The 21,924-nt window shown below is 42.8% G+C and overlaps 1 protein-coding gene across 2 annotated transcripts; it reads left to right on the top strand.

Moving 5' to 3' along the window:
* The first annotated feature begins 1,870 nt into the window (after positions 1-1,870).
* On the top strand, positions 1,871-7,687 carry LOC149281567 (ATP synthase peripheral stalk subunit d, mitochondrial-like). 2 transcript variants are annotated; one of them, XM_089499125.1, is made up of 5 exons: positions 1,871-1,992; positions 2,355-2,451; positions 3,864-3,935; positions 5,959-6,021; positions 7,556-7,687. In XM_089499125.1, exons 1-5 carry the CDS (start codon positions 1,871-1,873, stop codon positions 7,685-7,687), a joined length of 486 nt encoding a protein of 161 aa, XP_089355251.1. The 2 variants fall into 2 exon arrangements, with proteins under 2 accessions (XP_089355251.1, XP_089355252.1); XM_089499126.1 differs by lacking the exon at positions 3,864-3,935.
* Positions 7,688-21,924: the final 14,237 nt, after the last annotated feature.

Below are 21,924 nucleotides of genomic sequence, written 5' to 3'. Positions count from 1 at the left end.
CACTCATGACGCTATACCCGACACCCTTCACTTTCAGACGACTACTAGCGCTTTATTGGCCAATTTATCACATAGTGTTAAACGAATCATTAACTGCCCAATGTGAGGCACGGCGCAAGCCTTCAATGTATGACATCATCGCGTAGCTGCACAAGGTCATGACGCAAGGACGCAGTGCAAGAATGGCATTGGTATGAATCACATGCTAAAAGTTTACCAATCACCGCACGGTTCTTCTTATTTTTTGACATCTGTTGGCTTATTGGTTAGCCTTCTTTTCAAACCTGTGTTTTTATTGGCTTGTTCGAGGAACTGGCTAAAGCTATTGAGTGACGTGCTTTACAGCGGCCATTGCAATCACCCGGCGAGTGTATCTGGAGGTCGGGTCTTCGACAGAAAGGTGAGACTGATTTTTGTAGCGCTTTATTAGTAAGTCCCCAAGTAATAGTGCGCTTTGTGCGTACAATGGCCTTTACATAATGTCGGTGCGAGGGTTTGCTCTTTGAATTACGTTTGTTTCAGAAATTGCATATTTTTTTAATCGGAGGATGTATATTAGACATTGCCTACCACAATGTCAAAGTCTAAGTGAAAAAACACATACAAGATGACTTTTTATTATTATATGTGGTGTTTGACAGCTGAATGAATTAAAATACGTTCGTTGCAAAATCGGCATGTTATAGAACTAATACTAAAACCCGTTTTATATATAAAACTATTCTTAATATTAGTTCTGTCACATGCTGATTTTGCAACGAACGTATTTTAATATCCGAGGCTTTGTATTGATATTCCAGTACAGTTGTAGGCTGCAGCTAATGTCAAAATGGATGTAGGAATTAAACCAAATGTTTTAGTGGAGTGGTAAAAATGCCCATGACTTTTTATTTTCTCAGTGGTGTCCTGACAGCTTAGTAATGGTTGGCGAATAACCCCTTGGTGACCTTGCTGAATATGCCCTTTGCCACTTTGAATGCCCTCTACATGCTGAAAACCAAGGAGACGCTTGACATGCATTTACTAACCCGAGACATTTAAACATTTCAGCTATTTGCCATCGTTGTGCTTTAAGAAAGGGTTGACTTACGTCTTCTATGGCTTGATCTGGGTATTAAAGCTCCTCGAAGGAGGGAAATACATCCAAGATGATGAGCAATGTTTAAATTCAATTTCATACTGAAAATGTTATATATGTACTGCTGGGCATCAAAATAGGAACTGGAGAGCTGTTTCGTCCTTTAATGGGAGGTTGTTATGCCCTCTTTGAGGCTCGGGGTGGTAGAACTATGAGATTTCTGTGGTTAAAAACAAGCAAGTCTTCCGGCTTCTCTGATGGATGTGGATGAGTGTTTAATAATTTGTGCTTTTACTTATTCTTAGTGGAGGGGTTTTCCATCACACCCTCTTCCCCACCATACCTAATTTGATTTGCATGAACCCCAGGGTCCAGCGCCAATCCTTAAAGCCCCTATCACAACCTCCCATTAAGGAAGAAACAGCCGTCCTTCTTTCCTGGGATTTGTTTAAAGGCTGCTAAAGGGATCCATGTATAAAGTGGATATAGAGGCTAATAAGGTGATCATTGTGAACCTTGTTGGCAAATGCCTACCCAGAATCCCACGCTTTGGTAGAAATGCAAGATTTATGTCGGAAAAGCAAGTCTTGTAGCTTGTCCGGTGGATGTAGATGAGTGTTTTAATAATGTTATTTATATATATATATATATATATATATATTAACGTTAATTATGTAACAGTCCAACAGAATCTGCTAACCTTACGGCTCTGTTTACGTAGAACTTTGCTGCGTTTGTTTCTTGTGCTCCTATTTTTTTCAACAAAATGTTATTCTTTTGTAGAGCATAACCATGGCAGGCCGCAGAGCTGCAATCAAGGCTGTAGACTGGATGGCGTTTGCAGAGCGGGTTCCCCCAAATCAAAAAGCGATGTTCAATGCCCTGAAGACCCGCTGTGATACTGTGGCTGCCAAGTAAGAACATAATGTGGCATTAGATATATATTTTTTCATTTCCAAGCCATCTATATATAACACCTCTTGAAGTGCTTTTCCACTCCTCAACGGTGTTGAGGGGCAGATAAATCTCACTGCTTGCATAAAGATTTCTAATTTAATTTGCCAGCTTTAGTTTTAAAGCAGTTATTGCTACAACTAATGTTTATTCTAGTACCACAACTAGACATTCATTTGGTAAAATAACACCGTATGTAATGTTCTCTGTATTTAACATTCTTAATGTTTTTTTATTTAAGAATGTTAGTAATCTCATATGGTATTGTTCTTCAAAAAGTTTGTTGCTGAAATGACATAATTTGTAATTATTGTTTTTCTAGACTGACATCTCTCCCAGAGAAGCCACCAACCATTGACTGGGCGTATTACCGTGCTGCAGTTACCAAGGCAGGCTTGGTAGATGAATTTGAGAAAAAAGTAGGTTTGTGAAACAATCATTTTAACTTGATAAACTACTTTCTTTCTCCACCTACAGCACATAACATAAGAGGTCTGATGCATGATGGGCCATTAAGACCGCTGTACACAGGCTTACACTTGGCCAGTAATTGTTCCTGGACCCTCTATTTTGTTCATAAAATATTTTTTTACTCCCCTTGTTAGATTCAACAACCTACCTTAGAATGGTTATAATGTTAGTACAGAATATTAATTGCCAGGTTAATGGTTTATTTGCCAGTATGGTAGTCGTATGGGGGTTGTAGAAAGTTCAGGATAAGATGCCATGCCTTGAAAAAGTATTCACTCACCCCTAGGCATTTTCCCTATTTTGTTGCATTACAACCTGGAATTAAAATGGATTTGTTGGGGGTTTGTATCATTTGAATTACACATATCTACCACTTTGAAGATGGTCTCTTTGTTGCTTCTATGATCAATGCCCTTCTTGCCTGGTCCGTGTGTTTTGGTGGGTGGCCCTCTATTTGCAGGTTTATTGTGGTGCCATAATCTTTCAATTTCTTTAATAATGGATTAAATGGTGCTCCATGGGATGTTCAAAAGTTTTTTGGTTTTTTTATAACCCAACCCTGTTTGGAAAACTCTTGGTCTTCATAGTGTCTCTTGCTCAGTGGTGTTGCAGACTCCGAGGCCTTTTCAGAACAGGTGTATTTATGCACTGAGATCATGTGACACTTAGATTGCACACAGGTTCACTTTATTTAACGAATTATGTGGCTTCTGAAGGTAATTTGTTGCACCATATCTTATTTAGCGGCTTTATAGCAAAGAGGGTAATGCACTCACCACTTTTCAGTTTTTAATTTTTTAGATTTTTTTTCTTCCTTCTGGAGTAATTCCTTTTTGTTCCTTGTAATGTATCACAATGGTCAAATGGTTAATTACACACAAATACGAGTTTATAAGCGTTTTTCTTTTTTTTCTTTTTTTTCTTTTCTTTTCTTCATCCAGTCGGTCAGAGCTATATGCTCATCCCTGTCCTTGATATCTCTATAATAACCCTCAGTTTGCTTTAAACGATTTAGTTGACTCACAAATTACTCAGTTTTTGCCCCTTACATTTATTATGCGATTTGTGTATCATTTCAATTTTTTTATTAGTTTATCAGTGTATGATGTACAAGTTTGTACTGTAATTAGGTGGGCTTGAAAAAAAAATATTTATCCTTCCTGGTAATGCACAAATAGGAATATATAAACTGCGACTCTGAGGTACTTTCAACCGACTTTGTATTTCTAGTAAAGCCATCATGTTTTTAACTATATATAAATACATGTTTTTACGAATGTTATTAAAAATCCATTTTTTAAAACAATAAAAAATACATTTAAAATATATATATTTTTTTTAATTGTTTTTCTCCTTTCAGTTTAGTGCTATTACAATCCCTGAACCAAAGGATACTCAGTCAGAGAAGATAAATGCCCAGGAGCAGGAAGCTGTGAGTAATTTGAACAATTATCCTGCTTAATTTGTTAAACCTCCTGTATAACCCAGCCGATGACTAACTGGTGTTTATCCGGAACCTGATCTTAATCTGAAAAGATATACTGGCCTGATTTTATGCCCCCCCACACACACACTTTAAGTGCGTGGTTTAGCACAGGGATGGGTAATCTGTACCATCATCTTTCTTCTCTCCCCCCCCCCTTCTCACACTAGCTACCCTCTCCCTACCCCCCTTTGTAGTTCACTTACCCTGCAGTCCTGTGGTGGGAGCGCAAGGCCTCTGTCTCGCTGCTCTGCTGCGATACGCGTGGCTTCACTGCTGAGCGCCGGCATCAAGATAGACGCCTCACGCGCCCACAACTGCAGTCGGGGCAGCATTGAGGCGGATGGCGGCAGGGAGCAGAGGAGACAGAAGGATGCCGAGCGGTTGTTGAAAACGACCGATCGGCACCCCTCTCTCTCCTCCTGTGGCGTTTCTATTGGGGGGGGGATCCTACGGCCCTGGGGGGGGGGATTTCTTCATTATCAGCCCCCCGCATGAGTTACTGGGGGGGATCTGTCCCCCCCGGTTCTTACGCCCATGAGTGGACGTCCTGTGCGATGCAGACAACCCCCGCTGCTTCTATGACGGACCGCTGGCTGCAATCTCTAGACACCAGGGAGTCTGACGATGCTTTGGTAAGTCGGGGGGGGGGTTGGTCTTAGTGGCCTATCTGGGGGAGCAGGGTGGCATGTATAAGGTGCATTATGAATTAAGGGGGACCTTAAAATAGCTTTTGGCTTTCCAAGTTTGTATATAACCGATGCTGACTAACTGCATAATAGATAGCAAAAATGTTAAAATACTTGTATTCCTGTTCTTTAGATAAAATACTGTTTCACCATTCCACTCGAATTTTTTTTCTTTAAAATAGAAAACCTTAAGGGTGCGGCCTATAATCAAGCCAATGCAGTAGATTATATAAGCTCAATTTTATGTTTTTATCTTTCTCTTATTAGCAAGTCACCAGAATCAGGAATCTGCACACACCACAGGAACTCAGGTGCTTAGCTGTGCCAGGAAGGACCAGCTCCCCAGTAAATCAAAATAGAAAAAGGCTCCAGGCACTCAAGGGTTCCACTCAGGCAGGTTTATTGAAGGACAACAACGTTTCGACCTCACGATGAGGTCTTTATCAAGTAGATAAACTTGATAAAGACCTCATCGTGAGGTCGAAACGTTGTTGTCCTTCTCCTTCAATAAACCTGCCTGAGTGGAACCCTTGAGTGCCTGGAGCCTTTTTCTATTTTGATTTATCTTTCTCTTAAACATAAGGCAAATTCTATTGACAAGAAACACCAAAATAAGTCACACTGATAACTATAAAATATTTTAAGATCTGTTTTTAATGCTGATTTAGACTGAGATCCAGTACATTAAGCAACATAAAACTGTGTGTATATTAGGGCTACAACTAACTATTATTTTCATAATCTATTAGTTGGCCGATTATTTTTTCGATTAATCGAATAAAAAAAATGAATGTAAATTATTCATTTATTTAAAATACTTTAATAAACAAATGATGTTAAATACAAACAGCAGAATAAAAAATAACTGATAAAATTTTTTGTCTTTATTTCCCAACCAGCCCCCCCAATTTATGCACATTTGAGCTTGCCACGCCGCCCTCCCCACATATGCCTTATATACCCTATATGCCTTATACCCCCAGATATGTCACGCCGTCCTCCCTAGATTTTATTGATTTTTATCGATTAGTTGTTGCAGCCCTAGTGTGTGTGTGTGTGTATATATATATATGTGTGTGTGTGTTATTGCAGACTAGAGTTTCCACAGGAGAAGCTATATCTCTAGCCATTCTCAAGAATTTTTAATTTGTCTAAATAGCATCAGCTAAAATATGCATTTGCTTATGTTCCATTGGAATTTATATTTCTCAATTGTGTTGTATGTACCTGGGCATAATGGTTTAACCAGTGCCTGTATTCACCTTTTATTCTTGTATTTTTAGGCTAAGAGTGCTGCAACCTACATCCAGGAATCGAAAGCCAGGATTTCTCAGTATGAAAAAGAGGTGAGCATATCATAGAACAGATACATTTGAGTCCTCCTAAAGGAAATATAGTTGGCAATAAGGTGACTGCACAATGGTCTTACATTTTACATATTGGGACATAATCATCTTTTCCTTAGCAGGTCTACAAATTAGGTAAATACAACCCTAGATTAGATGAAAAACACAAAACATAATTTATTCAACCATTATAAAGCCAGAATGGAGAAGCCATGTGTAAAGAACTAAGTACACCCTTACTGCTTCCATAGGAACTAAGATACTAAGTAGCAGACTGGTGCTGCTAATCAAATGCCCTTGATTAATTGATCATCAGTGTGACCACCTCCTATAAAAGCAGAAGTTTTAGCACTTTGCTGGTCTGGAACATTCAGGCGTGTGTTAAGGCAAGTAGGAAAGATATCAGTAATGATCTAAGAGAAGCAATTGTTGCTGCCTGTCCGTTTGGGAAAGCTTATAAGGCCATTTCCAAATTCTACAATGCGAGATATTATTCAAAGTAGAAAACATTCAAGACCATTGCCAATCTTCCCAGGAGTGGGCATCCCAACAAATTAATCCCAAGGTCAGACTGTGCAATGCATCTCTGGCTCTACAGGCCTTAGCACTCCACACATTAAAGTTTAACAGTACAATTAGTAAAAGACTGAATAAGTATGGGTTGTTCTGAAGGGTTGCCAGGAGAAAGCCTCTTCTCTCTAAAAAGAACATGGCAGCACGGCTTAGGTTTGCAAAGTTGCATCTGAGCAAACCACGTGACTGCTGGACTAATGTCCTTTGGACAGATGAGTGGCGATGTTTGGGCATAATGCGCAGTGCCATGTTTAGTGAAAACTACACACAATATATCGGCCTTATAGCAACTGTCAAGCTTTGGTGGAGGGGTGATGATTTGGACTTGTCTTACAGCCACGGGACCTGGGAACCTTGCAGTCATTGAGTTGACCATGAACTCCTCTGTATACCAAAATATTCTAGGCAAAAATGAGGCCATCTGTACAACAGCTAAAAATGTGGTTCTACAAGCAATTGAATTTTTCCATTTTGGCTTTATTTTTGTTGAATAAATCATGACACAGTGTAATTACCCGAGGTTGTATTTACCTAATTTTACCTAAATAACAGATTTATATCCTGATATGTAAAACTATAGAATTCAGAGGATGTACTCCTTTTTCACATGACTGTGTGTATGTATATGGCCCTCTCCTTCTCGTCTATATATGTATTTTATATTATAAATTTGCCAAAAACATCATCTTTTACTAAACTGTAATATGCTGGATGATGTCTGAAGTGAAATAGGGCTGTAGTTCTTAGCGGTGTCTATATGTTTTAATTAAATGCCTCTGCAAAAGTAGTGACCAATGGTGTGTGTTTGTTTTCTCTCTCTCTCTCTCTCTCTCTCTCTCTCTCTCTCTCACTCCCACCCCCACCCCCACCCTCTCACTCTCACCCTCTCTCTCTCACTCCCACCCTCTCTCTCTCACTCTCTCTCATATATATAAAATATATATAATTTGTTTTCTTCCAGTTAGAGAAATTCAGAAACATGATCCCCTTTGACCAGATGACCATTGAAGACTTAAATGCAGCATTCCCAGAAACCAGACTGGACAAGGAAAAGAATGTGTACTGGCCTCACAAACCTATCAGTGAATTGTAAAATCTGAGAACATCATTGTAGAGTCACCAATGTATAGTGGTTCTTTTGTGACTTTGTTATAAGATGTCGTAACTGAATAAAGCCCTGAGATTTATGGTGTATCGGAGATGATCATTACAATATATAAACATGATATAAGTTGATGGACTAACATTCAAGTTAAAATTAACTGCCCCAAAATGAGGTTGTATAGTTAGTCAATTGTCTTTCTCAAATATGGTTTCCCTGATATGCTTAGAAGGCACAGTTATAACAAATCTGGAGAAGTCTTGCAGTAATTACATTTTATTTGCTGATGCATATTGCTGTTTACCAACAATGAGTGTCTGACAGCAATACATATTCTAGATAAACATGCATTAAATAGAAAACAACATAATAATCGTAGCTTTTGTCACTTTGTGATGTGACTTCATGTGTCTGGCATTGCTAATAGCATATAGGGTTATTCCTTTTATTGCAATAACATTATTGATATCCCAAAATGTGAACAGTTGGTACTGTAACTCTACCTAGGAGAAACTGTTAAAGAAAGTGCCTACAGGGTCCATTTTAGGATGACTGTGACGTAAAATATTGTGACCAGTAGGAGGTGAATGTAAAAGAAAAGTTTTTCAAGGCTGTGCAGAAGAACATCTTTCTCTTTCTTCACCTGCTCTGTACTTTTCAGGGTAAAAATCTGATCTCTCGCCAGTTGTGTGTCTTTGTTGATTCTTTGTAGTAGACCGCACACCCCATCTTCTGTTCCTTGATTCTCATACTCTGACTTCACATCAGTTGAGCTGGTTTTGTGCCCTGGCAGAAAAAATAAATATTATTCCTGATGTCATATAAGTGTATGTAATGCACTACAATACCTTTGTTCTTTCTCCTGAATAGTACTACAATTATTTGCACTGGTCTATATATATAATTTAGTGTGTGTACACAAAGTGGTAAACCATAAGCAGACTGGACAGGTAGAAAGCATGGCCTTCTAGGGTAGTGCTCCTCAAGGCACACCTAATAGTCAAGGATTTAGGTATTACTTAGGTGTGCCTAAGGTATTCATTTAAAAAAAAATGTATTCTTTTAAATACCAATTTTTTGATCATATAATCTAACTTCCTATGAAAAATTAAAAAAAAACTTATTTGAAAACTCATTTACTCTCCTACGAAAGCTAATGAAAAAACCTGCAAAATAAATTCTACTATTGGTCCTGAGTTTAGAAATAACCAATGGTTTTTGTTTTATTGGAAGTTATAGGGCAATAAGTACAAAAACCAAGTGCAAGCCCCTTACAAGTTATTTCAAAACCATTTTCTTTCCAGAGCTGGTCATTCTGCCCCATGTACCATTTGGAAGCCGGCCAATGCAATTTACCTCCTCAAACCATATATTTTTAAAAGCTAGACACCCCAAGGTATTTCAGATGCTGGTATTTTAACCCATACCATGCACTAATTCTACTACCCCCATTTTTCACACGTAGTGGTAGTAATTTTTTTTGTTTTTGTTTTTTTATTATAAATTTGAATTCAGGTGTGAATTTACAGCTCCTGCTATTTGTCACTGCCACGCATTATCGCAATATGTGCTCAGCAACATTTCCTGAGTACAGTGATAGCATCAAGGCATGGGTTTGTCGGGTTGTTTTGGAGGTAAAATGGAACTTTAACATATGGTTCTTTCTGCTACCATGTCCTAAGTGGGCCATTTTGTAAGCCGGCTAATTCAATTTACCCCATCAAACCATATAGACACCACAGGTTATTTTAACCTTTTCCATACACAAGATTCTACCACCAGCCTCTGTCACAATTTGAGGTGGTATTTTTTTGTGTTTTTGTTCCCCACATACATTGTACTTCAGGTGTGAATTGACAGTTCCCAGTATATGTCACTGTCAAATAACACCCCAATATGTGTTCAGCAACATCTCTTGTGTACAGTGATACTACTTATGCATGGGTTGGTCTGGTTGGGCCTAAAAGACTGCATTTGGGAAGTGCGTTTATTTTCATTCTGTTTAGTCTGTGCCTATGCCCCATTTGAAACATCTTCGAACCTGGCCACTCCAATTTACCATCAAACCATTCCATTTTTTAAAGTAGAAACCCTTGGGTATTTGAAATGCTAGTATTTGAACTTATTCCATGTCAGGATTATTTGGATGATACTGCGCTAATTTTAGCACTTGCTCATGAAAATAAAACTTTATATATATATATATTTTTTTTTTTTGCATTTTGTTGGAACTTGATGGTACCCTTAATGGCGACATCACTGCATAATTATTTTTAAATGTTACCACATTTATATATATATATATATATATATATAATATTTTACTAATCACATTGTGATTATAAAGTTAGGCTCCATTGACTATTTTATTTAAAGCATCTTGTGAGAGGCAAAATCTATCACCGTGGTGCTTGTGATCGCTCAACAGCTTGTTTAATGCCACGGCGTGCCAGGCATGTAATTGCTCGTTAAGTGACTGCTTTTTCCGTGAGGTGCCTGACTGTTAAGTGTTGAGAAGCACTGCTCTAGGGTACAACATTCATGCCACAGTTGCTAAGAGAGTTGTGCAGGTTTATTTTCAGAACGAAACAAAATTAAAATAAATCTACAAAAACCTTGCTCAGTACTGTGTACTAGCTTTATACAAAGCAGATTTTTCAAATTATCACAAGTTTAACCAGGGCTGGACTGGAAATTAAATAAAGTCCTGAAAATACTTGAATACCTTCCCTATATTTCAAGATACCATTATTTGAAGAACACATAACTCATAAACAAGATAAACGATAATACCACTATGGCCCATGACAACGTGTTATGGTTTGGGGTGAACTGGGAAATCACTGGTCTAGTCTGGATATTATGATGTATGAAATTTTTTTTAAATAAATTACTGAAAACAAAGAAAATAAATAAAATAGAATCATAACTCCTCAGCATCCGTGTATACTGGATAAAGATGACATCAGTGTGAGGCAGATTATACAAGTTAGAATCTTATGTGGTGGAATTGGGAGTACATCAGTACACTAAAAAAACAATCAAGTCTGACACCCAAACACGCACCGTGAAGGACTCTACCACACCGACACCCAAACACACACACACACACACATACACACAACAGAACAGGCTCTGCCACACTGACACCTAGACACACACACCAGGACATTCTCTCCCACAACCACTCCCAAACACACATCAGGACATCGCTGGAGAATTATTTTTTGTTACTCCATTTTTTTCCCTTGTATTTAAATTTTGAAAAGTGCTCCTGTGCTGAGTTTGACCTGACCCAAAATAGCTTCCATTCCCATCCTTGCCCCTGCTTTTAGACATCATCCAAGGTCAGCAAGGGCCATGACAGGAACCAGGGATAAGGTAAATAATAGAAGCAAGAAAGGGACCATTTGTTGTGAGATTTGTTGTGGGCATCGACAAAATGTATAATATAGAGATTAACAGAAATGCTTATAACATTTTTAATAAATATCCTAATACGATGGATCTAGCGATGTATGGCATACACACAGGCTTTGTGTCTCAGATCGGATCATATATTTCAATCGGCGCAGATCTCTCATATGGTCGCGGGCACTCCTAAAATAACGGCCCACCCCAGTTGAGATAGCCTACCAGGCCAGTCCAGCCCTGGGTTTAACAAACCTTTCTCAAGCATTGTTGAGTTGTGTTACACTGCTTTGGCTGTTTTGCTCTCCAGAAATCAATCTACATTCTGCCTCACACTTTCAGCAGCCTGTAATTTACAGGTTCTTAAAGCTGCTAATTGGAAACATTTGAGGGGGTATAGAGTATGAAAGACTCTGGGTGCTAGATACATTCAATCTATATACTTGTATGTTTCATTAAACATTATCTTAAGAGAGGCCCCTTGCAAGATATCAAAGCTTTCCTTAAGCGCCACAAGCCATTTGCTAGCCATCATCTTAAGAGAGGCCCCTTGCAAGTTTTCAAAGGTACGCAACCTCATTTGGACTACTTTGGCAAATGTACAAGCAAGTCTTATTATTTAATATTTGTCTTATTATAAATGTTTTCCTGTGTATGTACCAAACATGTATTTTGGGAACTGAAACAGAGCAAGAAAATAATATATTTGAGTAATAGTACCTTTTTGGAGAAGGTCAAGTTTGTCCAGTGAGTGTTCTTTAGGGTGAATTTTACCGCCGATATATAATATCAACATAAGTTCGAGAATCTCTAATACCATTGAAATAAATGTTCCAGCAAAGAAAATCACTGTATTGGAGACAAGTACAAGAAATTAAACATTAAAAACTCTTATTTTTCTGCTTTAAAGCAATTTAGGTTTTCACAGAATGTTTTAGATAGCTGCATATTTGCCATGGTTATGGCTCTGTTATACATTCCTTATCAGACTACTAATACGTCAGAGGGACACTCTAAAACATGAAAGTTGATGAAGGAAAAACTTCATTAGGTAAAAAGAAATTGCCATAAACATATACATATTTATATAGGCTAAAAAAGACATGTGTCCATCAAGTTCAGCCTTTCTCATATCTGATAATTGCTGTTATCCAAAAGAAGGCAAAAAACCTCAGTATGTGGCTCTTTCCAATTTTGCAACAAACCAGGGGAAAAAATCCTTCTTGACCCCAGAATATCAGTCAGATCTCTCCTTGGATCAATGCATTCAAATACTGCATTTGCTTGATTATAAGACAGGCTCCCAAAATGTATATATATTAATTTTAATGATTAAAAAAAATGCATTTTTTATTTCTATTTCCTTTATTTGCCAACCTGCCCCCCAGTTATGCACATCTGCCCCATGGCTTGCCACTCTGCCCCCACAGAAATGCCTTTTAACCCTTCTATATGCCACTCTGCTCCCCAGCTATGCCTTATACCTGCCTATATTCCGCCCTGCCCTCCCTGATATGCCTTATACCACCTATATAATAAAGTAGAGGGCGGCAGGGTGGAACCCTGACACGGATATGCCTTATACCCCCTAATTACCACTCTGCCCCAACAAATGCCTTATCTCCCTATTTGCCAATCTGCCCCCTGATATGCCTTATACCCCTATATGCCCTATATGACTTACTCATGCATCCCTAGACTTGTTCTCCATGCTCCAGACCCTGGTGTCAAGTGGGGGCAGCCGTCATAGAAGCCCCGGGGGAAGTGTCCTTTAGCAGCAGGGTTGTCTGGGCGCATCGCACATATGTTCCCCAGCTGCAGGAGAGGAGGATCCAGATCCCCTCCAGTGCTGCGGGGGATTCTCTTCTCTGGCAGCCAGTGAACGTCTGTGCCATCTCCACTGTTGCTGGCTGGTGCTTCCGCCAGGGCTTCTACGATGGAGCGCCGGAAGGTCATGTCACGCAGGCGCTCCATCATAGAGGCCCCGGCAGATGTGCAGACAGCACAAAAATTTGCAGTAAAGCTGTAATTGGATCGCTCAGGACAAGGTGCTGCAGCAACTAACGAAAGTTAATGTCAACAAAGCTCCGGGGCCTGACGGTACTTAAGGAGCTGAGTCAGGAAATAAGTGAACCTCTGTTTCTAATCTTCCGGGATTCTTTTCTTTCTGGAATTGTACCAGAGGATTGGAGGAAGGCAGATGTGGTTCCTATATTCAAAAAGGGTTCAAACCCTGTGCCCGGAAATTATAGACCTGTGAGCTTAACTTCTGTTGTTGGGAACATATTTGAAGGCTTATTAAGGGATAATATTCAGGAATTCATTGGGAAGAACAGTATTATTAGTACCGTATATTCCGGCGTATAAGACGACTTTTTAACCCGAGAAAATCTTCTCAAAAGTCGGGGGTCGTCTTATACGCCGGGTACTAAAACTTACCGAGCCGGAGATTCCCCACGAAGCCACGAATCTCTAGGGGAGGGGCGAGCGGAGAAGCCGCCTCCCCTGGGCCAGTCTGTGGTAGATGCAAGATGGTGATCTCCCCAACTAGCCCTGATCAGCGGGCGCCCCCGATGAGCAGGGCTGGTTGGGGAGATCACGACCTCCCTCTAACTAGCCCAACATTAGGGAGCTCGAGGTCTGGCACTTCAGACCTCGGCTTCCGTGCTCTCTAATCACTACGCACCGGCTATTGATGCCGAGCGCCGGGACATGACGTCATCCCCGCGCGCGGTATCAATGGCCGGCGCGTAGTGATTAGGGAGCAGTAAAGCAGAGGTCTGAAATGACAGACCTCACGCTCCCATAACTGGATGGAAAAAAAGAAGATGAGAAAGGTAAGAGATGAGGAGAAAGGGGTGTGAGTGCAGTGTATGTGTATATATGTTGGTGTGAGATGGCCAGTGTATGTGTATGGTCAGGTGTGTGTAAGAGCAGTGTAGGTATTTGTGTGTTTGTAAGCTGGTGTGTGTATATATATATATATATATATATATATATGTGTGTGTGTGTAAAGGTAGGGGTGTGTGGTGAGGGCAGTGTATAAATGTGTATGTATGGACAGGCGTATGTTAGTATGTGTAGATATATATATATGTGTGTGTGTAAGGGCAGTGTGTGTATGTATATGTCTGTATAACAACCAGCCAATCACCGGTAAGGTACATCGCTTGCCGTGATTGGCTGGTTGTTGTATACTGGATAGAGGGGTAGTCTTATACGGCAAGTATAGCCCAAACTCTATATTTTGACTGGAAAAGTTGGGGGCCGTCTTATACTCCCAGTCGTCTTATACCCCCAGTCGTCTTATACGGTGGAATATATGGTACATAAATATCTAAAGAAGGATATCATAGCACTAGAAAGTGTGCAGAGGAGGGCTACAAAATTAATAAAATGAATGGAGCACGTTAGTTATGAAGAAAGGTTAACAAATTTAAATCTTTTAAGTTTAGAAAAACGGTGCCTCAGAGGGGATATGATAGCATTATATAAATACACTGCTCCAAAAATTAAAGGGAACACTAAGATTATACATCCTAGATCTGAATGAATGAACTAATCGTATGACATACTTTCGTCTTTACATAGTTGAATGTGCTGACAACAAAATCACATAAAAATTCTCAATGGAAATCAAATTCATCAACCCATGGAGGTCTGGATATGGAGTCACACTCAAAATCAAAATGGAAAACCTCACTACAGGCTGATCCAACTTTGATGTAATGTCCTTAAAACAAGTCAGAATAAGGCTCAGTAGTGTGTGTGGCCTCCACTGGCCAATATGACCTCCCTACAACGCCTGGGCATGCTCCTGATGAGGTTGTGGATGGTCTCCTGAGGGATGTCCTCCCAGACCTGGACTAAAGCATCCGCCAACTCCTGGACAGTCTGTGGTGCAACGTGGCGTTGGTGGATGGAGCGAGACATGATGTCCCATATGTGCTCAATCGGATTCAGGTCTGGGGAACGGGCGGGCCAGTCCATAGCATCAATGCCTTCCTCTTGCACCAGCATATGGTATCACAAGGGTTCTGAGGATCTCATCTCGGTACCTAATGGCAGTCAGGCCACCTCTGGCAAGCACATGGAGGGCTGTGCGGCCCCCCAAAGAAATGCTACCCCACACCATTACTGACCCACCGCCAAACCGGTCATGCTGGAGGATGTTGCAGGCAGCAGAACATTCTCCATGGCGTCTCCAGACTCTGTCACGTCTGTCACATGTGCTCAGTGTGAACCTGCTTTCAACTGTGAAGAGCATAGTGCGCCAGTGGCAAATATGCCAATCCTGGTGTTCTCTGGCAAATGCCAAACGTCCTGCACGGTGTTGGGCTGTAAGCACAACCCCCACCTGTTGTGAGGCGTGAGCTGCCCGGAACGGAGAAAATATAGGTGAGAACCCGGTATGCAGGTAACAACGTGGAGCACACCACAAAAAACCAGAACGAAAGGAATAGCCGGGGCCTGGTACACGAGGTAGCACGTCAGGAATAGCCGAGGTCTGGTACACGAGATAGCACGTCAGGAATAGCCAGGGTCTGGTACACGGAATAGCACGTCAGGAATAGCCGGGGTCTGGTACACGAGATAGCACGTCAGGAATAGCCGGGGTCTGGTACACGGGATAGCACGTCAGGAAATAGCCGGGGTCTGGTACACGAGAATAGCACTAAGAACACAGGAACACGAGGTATAAGGCACAATAACTGAGCACTGAATGAGTTTCAGTGCTCAGTTTTTAAACTTCCCGCCAGTGATTGCCACGCCCATAGACGTGACGTCACTCGCGCGTGTTCCCTGCCGGCAACGGCGGGGAACACATAAAGTTTTGTGAGGGCGCGCGCGCGCTTAGTAACCACCGTGCGACCGGCTGAGGAGGACGGGACAGCCGCGGCGCGGGACCGTCTACCCGGAGCGGGTAAGTGATGCCGGTGAGGACCCCGCCGTGGGTTCTGACGGGAGGACGGGGCACCCGCGGCGCGGGACCGTCTACCCGGAGCGGGTGAGCGCTGCCGGTGAGGACCCCGCCGTGGGTTCTGACAGGTCCCCCTCCCAAGGAGAGGCCTCTGGACTCCCGGAGGACCTGGGCGACTAGGATGGCGACGATGAAAAGAGGACACCAGACGGGGAGCATGGACCTCGCAGGCAAACTCCCAAGAGTCCTCCTCAGGGCCATAACCTTTCCAACGGATGAGATATTGCAAACGTCTCCGAAAAAGACGGGAATCCAAAATGTCCTTGACCTCGTACTCTGTGTAATTGTTGACAAGGATAGGAGGAGGAGGAGCAGAACAACGACCAGGGTAGGGGTTAGCTGTCTATGGTTTGACCAAAGAGACATGGAATACCGGATGAACAGTCATAGAAGCAGGTAATTTCAATTCTAGAGCAGATGAGGAAATGACACGGACGACAGAAAAAGGCCCGATAAACTTAGGCCCTAATTTTTTCGTAGGGCACGTGAGTTTGATATGACGAGTAGAGAGCCACACTTTATCACCCGGACTATAGGAAGGAGCAACACGACGATGACGGTCGGCAAACGATTTGTAATGGAGTTGGGCCGTACGTAAGGTATTGCGTAAGAGCAGGTAGGTGTTGGTAAGATTCTGGACATGGTCGGTGACTGATGGGACAGAGCTCGGAAGTGGAGATCTAGGCAACATCGATGGGTGAAAGCCGTAAGTAGCAAAGAAAGGCGACATCTTAATAGAACGGTGAAAATGGTTATTATAGGCGAATTCCGCCAGAGGTAGATAATGACTCCAGTCGTTTTGTAGGTATGCAGTATAACAACGAAGATATTGTTCTAATGTTTGATTGGTTCGTTCCGTCTGCCCATTACTTTGAGGATGGAAGGCTGTCGACAGAGAACGTTGGATGCGTAACTGCTTGCAGAAAGCTTTCCAAAAATGTGAAGTGAACTGGGATCCACGGTCAGAAACAATGTCTTCTGGTAACCCATGGAGTCGAAAAATGTCTTTAACAAAAGAATGTGCAGTCTCTGTAGCTGAGGGGAGATGATCAAAAGGAAGGAAATGAGCCATTTTAGTAAATCGATCTATAATGACTAATAGTGTAGTAAAACGATTAGATGGTGGGAGGTCTGTAATAAAATCCATAGAGATACTGGACCATGGTCTAGTTGGGACCGGTAAAGGTTGTAACAGGCCTGCGGGTTTAAGATGCAAGTCCTTGGATCGTGCACATGTAGGACAGGAGGAGATAAAGTTTTTGACCCCTTCAGTCATATTAGGCCACCAAAAGGAACGTTGAATTAATTCTAATGTTTGCTTCACCCCTCCGTGTCCAGCAAGGGGTGAGTCGTGACAGGCTTGCATAACTTGTATACGATTCTCCGGAGGAACAAATATACAATCTCGGTGATAATAAAATCCTTGACGAGCTTGTAATCCTGGAACATTAGGAGGGTTCATCCGACCGGTAGTATTCCGGATAGAGTCCCATAGCGTATGTGTCCCTGCAATGAAGTGTTGGGATGGTAACACAGTGTCGTGATCTCCCCTAGATGTAGAGGAGTTTTCGTAAATCCGGGACAAGGTATCCGCTTTAGTATTGCGTGATCCCGGACGGTAAGTGATATGGAGTTGAAATCTTGTGAAAAACAGAGCCCATCTTGCTAACCTTGGTTGAAGTCTTTTGGCGGTACGTAAATATTCTAAATTCTTGTGGTCAGTATATACCGTAATAGGATACAAGGCCCCCTCAAGTAAATGCCGCCATTCCTCTAAGGCCAACTTTATTGCTAGTAATTCGCGTTCTCCGATGCAATAATTTCTTTCTGCGGAAGATAAAGTCCGTGAAAAATAAGCAACTGGATGTAGGTGACCATCAGTATCTTGCCTTTGGGAAAGAATAGCACCCACAGCTGTGTCGGAAGCATCGACCTCGAGGATGTAAGGTTTGTGGGGAACCGGTAATTTGAGAATCGGTGCAGAAATAAACTTTTTTTTTAAAAATTCAAACGCCTTCTGTGCAGCTGTGGACCAACAAAATTTAGTTTTAGTTGAAGTAAGGGCAGTGATAGGACGTATGTGCTTAGAAAAATCACGGATGAATTTTCTATAGTAATTAGCGAATCCCACGAATCTTTGTACCCCCTTTCGATCAATGGGTGGAGGCCATAGGAGTATAGTGGAGATCTTACGGGGGTCCATCTGTATACTAGTGGGCGAAAGTATGTATCCCAGGAACTCGACAGACTGAACTTCAAAGACACACTTTTCCAATTTAGCATATAATCCATTGGAGCGTAGTCTGGATAAAACTTGGCACACATGGTCTCGATGAGCCTCCAAAGAGGAAGAGAAAATTAAGATGTCGTCTAGGTAGACAATTACAAAACGATCCAGAAAGTCCCGAAAAATGTCATTGATGAAATGTTGAAAGGCGGCGGGAGCATTACATAACCCGAAAGGCATTACTAAGTACTCAAAGTGACCGTAACGGCATCTAAAAGCTGTCTTCCATTCATCCCCCTTTCTTATTCTGACTAAGTTATAAGCACCACGCAAATCGATTTTCGTGAATACAGTGGCTGAACGTACATGTTCCAATAATTCCGATATGAGTGGTAGGGGGTATCTGTTCTTGATGGTCACGTTATTCAGTTCGCGATAATCAATACAGGGACGAAGACCCCCATCCTTTTTGTTGACAAAAAATATTCCGGCCCCTGCTGGGGAAGTAGAAGGGCGGATAAATCCTTTAGAGAGGTTTTCATCGATGTATTCTTTAAGTGTAGCCAATTCAGGTTCAGCCAGGGGGTATATCCTACCGAAAGGAATAGCAGAACCAGGTAGTAAGTCAATAGGACAGTCATATGGGCGAGAAGGAGGAAGTCTATCTGCGCTTTTTTTTTCAAACACGTCTTTGAACCTCCTGTAAGGTATTGGAATATTGTCCGAAACGGAAGCGTCTTGAGCGAGACCAAGTAACACAGTCTTTAGACAGATCTGAGTACAATGTGCGGAAGAAAATTTAAAAACACCGGTCTCCCAGTTGATGACGGGATTGTGGATCCTCAACCAGGGGAGTCCGAGAATGATAGGGGATATAGGAGAAGGAACTACGTCGAATCGTAGGCTTTCAACATGGCTGGTTCCTATTCTGATTGTGAGGGTAGTAGTCTCTGAGCTGATAGGACCAGATTTCAGGGGACTGCCATCTACCAGCTGAATAGCAACCGGATGTTTCTTGAGACGGGTAGAGATGAAAAGTGATTGGACGAGGTCAGCATCCATAAAATTGCCACTGGCTCCGGAGTCCACCATAGCTTGTAGGGGTATGGAGCTCTTATTCCACTGTAACGATACAGAAAGTGAGAGATGAGATGACGAACAAGGTGCTCTCTCAATATGAGTGTATAAATGACCAACAGTCTCCTTACCCTTAGAATACCGGGCACGGGTACGACAGTCTTTGAACTGATGGCCTGCACGGCCACAATACATGCAGAGTCCCAGTGTTCTGCGTCGCTGTTTTTCAGCAGGTGATAGAGGTCCACGAACAATTCCTATTTGCATCGGTTCCTCCGTTGACTCTACTGGTTGTACTGGAACTGCGGTTTGAGCCCGAGACCAGACTGGAGGGGAAACGAGACGTTCCTGTCTCCTTTCTCTCAGACGACGATCAATTTGGGTGACTAAACTGATGAAGTCTTCCAGAATAGGAGGAATATTGGTACGGGCCAGTTCATCCTTGATGGCGTCAGAGAGTCCCCAGCGAAATTGATCATGAAGCGCGGCATCGTTCCAAGTAGACTCTAGAGCAACGCGACGGAATTCAGTAATGTATTCCTCTACAGGCCTACGGCCTTGCTTCAGGGTGCGTAGGGTAGAGGCAGCTGAAGAAACACGGTATGGGTCCTCATAGAGGGCGTCGAGAGCCTGACGAAACGAGGACCAGGATTCCAAGAGAGGGCTGTGACTATGTAACAGATGATGTGCCCATAGCTGAGGTTCGTCAGATAGCAGCGAAATTACTGTATGTACCTTGACGTAGTCTGAGGAATAAGTCCGTGGTTTGAGGTTAAACAAAATCTGGCAACCGGTGATGAATGCACGGTACTTTTTACGCTCTCCAGAGAATCTTTCAGGGAGAGGCACTTGAGGTTCCAGAGCAGAGGCTCCTTCTATAGCGGGTTCAGGGGCAGCAGCCGCTTGGTCAGAAGGAGCGTTATGTTGCATTTGAAGATGGTGAACTTGTTGTCTTAGCTGATTCTGGCTAGCATGCATTTCTTGCATAGATTGGTTCATCACCGCCATCTGCTGAGTAAGAGCCGTGATGGCTTCAGATAGGCCTGCGGGTTCCATATGGGCTCAGTTATTATGTGAGGCGTGAGCTGCCCGGAACGGAGAAAATATAGGTGAGAACCCGGTATGCAGGTAACAACGTGGAGCACACCACAAAAAAACAGAACGAAAGGAATAGCCGGGGCCTGGTACACGAGGTAGCACGTCAGGAATAGCCGGGGTCTGGTACACGGAATAGCACGTCAGGAATAGCCGGGGTCTGGTACACGAGATAGCACGTCAGGAATAGCCGGGGTCTGGTACAGGGGATAGCACGTCAGGAAATAGCCGGGGTCTGGTACACGAGATAGCACGTCAGGAATAGCCGGGGTCTGGTACACGGGATAGCACGTCAGGAAATAGCCGGGGTCTGGTACACGAGAATAGCACTAAGAACACAGGAACACGAGGTATAAGGCACAATAACTGAGCACTGAATGAGTTTCAGTGCTCAGTTTTTAAACTTCCCGCCAGTGATTGCCACGCCCATAGACGTGACGTCACTCGCGCGTGTTCCCTGCCGGCAACGGCGGGGAACACATAAAGTTTTGTGAGGGCGCGCTTGCGCGCGCTTAGTAACCACCGTGCGACCGGCTGAGGAGGACGGGACAGCCGCGGCGCGGGACCGTCTACCTGGAGCGGGTAAGTGATGCCGGTGAGGACCCCGCCGTGGGTTCTGACGGGAGGACGGGGCACCCGCGGCGCGGGACCGTCTACCCGGAGCGCGTGAGCGCTGCCGGTGAGGACCCCGCCGTGGGTTCTGACACCTGTGGACATCGGGCCCTCATATCACCCTCATGGAGTCTGTTTCTGACCGTTTGAGTGGATACATGCACATTTGTGGCCTGCTGGAGGTCATTTTGCAGGGCTCTGGCAGTGCTCCTCCTTGCACAAAGGCGGAGGTAGAGGTCCTGCTGCTGGGTTGTTGCCCTCCTATGGCCTGCTCCACGTCTCCTAATGTACTGGCCTGTCTCCTGGTAGCGCCTCCATGCTCTGGACACTAGGCTGACAGACACAGCAAACCTTCTTGCCACAGCTCGCATTGATGTGCCATCCTGGATGAGCTGCACTACCTGAGCCACTTGTGTGGGTTGTAGACTCCGTCTCATGCTACCACTAGAGTGAAAGCACCGCCAGCATTCAAAAGTGACCAAAACATCAGCCAGGAAGCATAGGAACTGGGAAGTGGTCTGTGGTCACCACCTGCAGAACCACTCCTTTATTGGGGGTGTCTTGCTAATTGCCTATAATTTCCACCTGTTGTCTGTTTCATTTGCACAACAGCATGTGAAATTGATTGTCCATCAGTGTTGCTTCTTGAGTGGACAGTGTGATTTCACAGAAGTGTGATTGACTTTGAGTTACATTGTGTTGTTTAAGTGTTCACTTTATTATTTTGAGCAGTGTATATTCGGGGCCAATACAAACCATTGTGTGGAAATCTGTTCATAAACAGGACTATGCATAGGACACGTGGCCATGCGTTTAGATGGGAAG

This window comes from Sceloporus occidentalis, unplaced genomic scaffold (assembly GCF_023333645.1).
Source record: "Sceloporus occidentalis isolate IW3139 unplaced genomic scaffold, rSceOcc1.0.p SCAF_130, whole genome shotgun sequence".
In the NCBI taxonomy this organism is placed as follows: Eukaryota; Metazoa; Chordata; class Lepidosauria; order Squamata; family Phrynosomatidae; genus Sceloporus; species Sceloporus occidentalis.
This window is presented reverse-complemented; position numbering and strand designations above follow the sequence as displayed.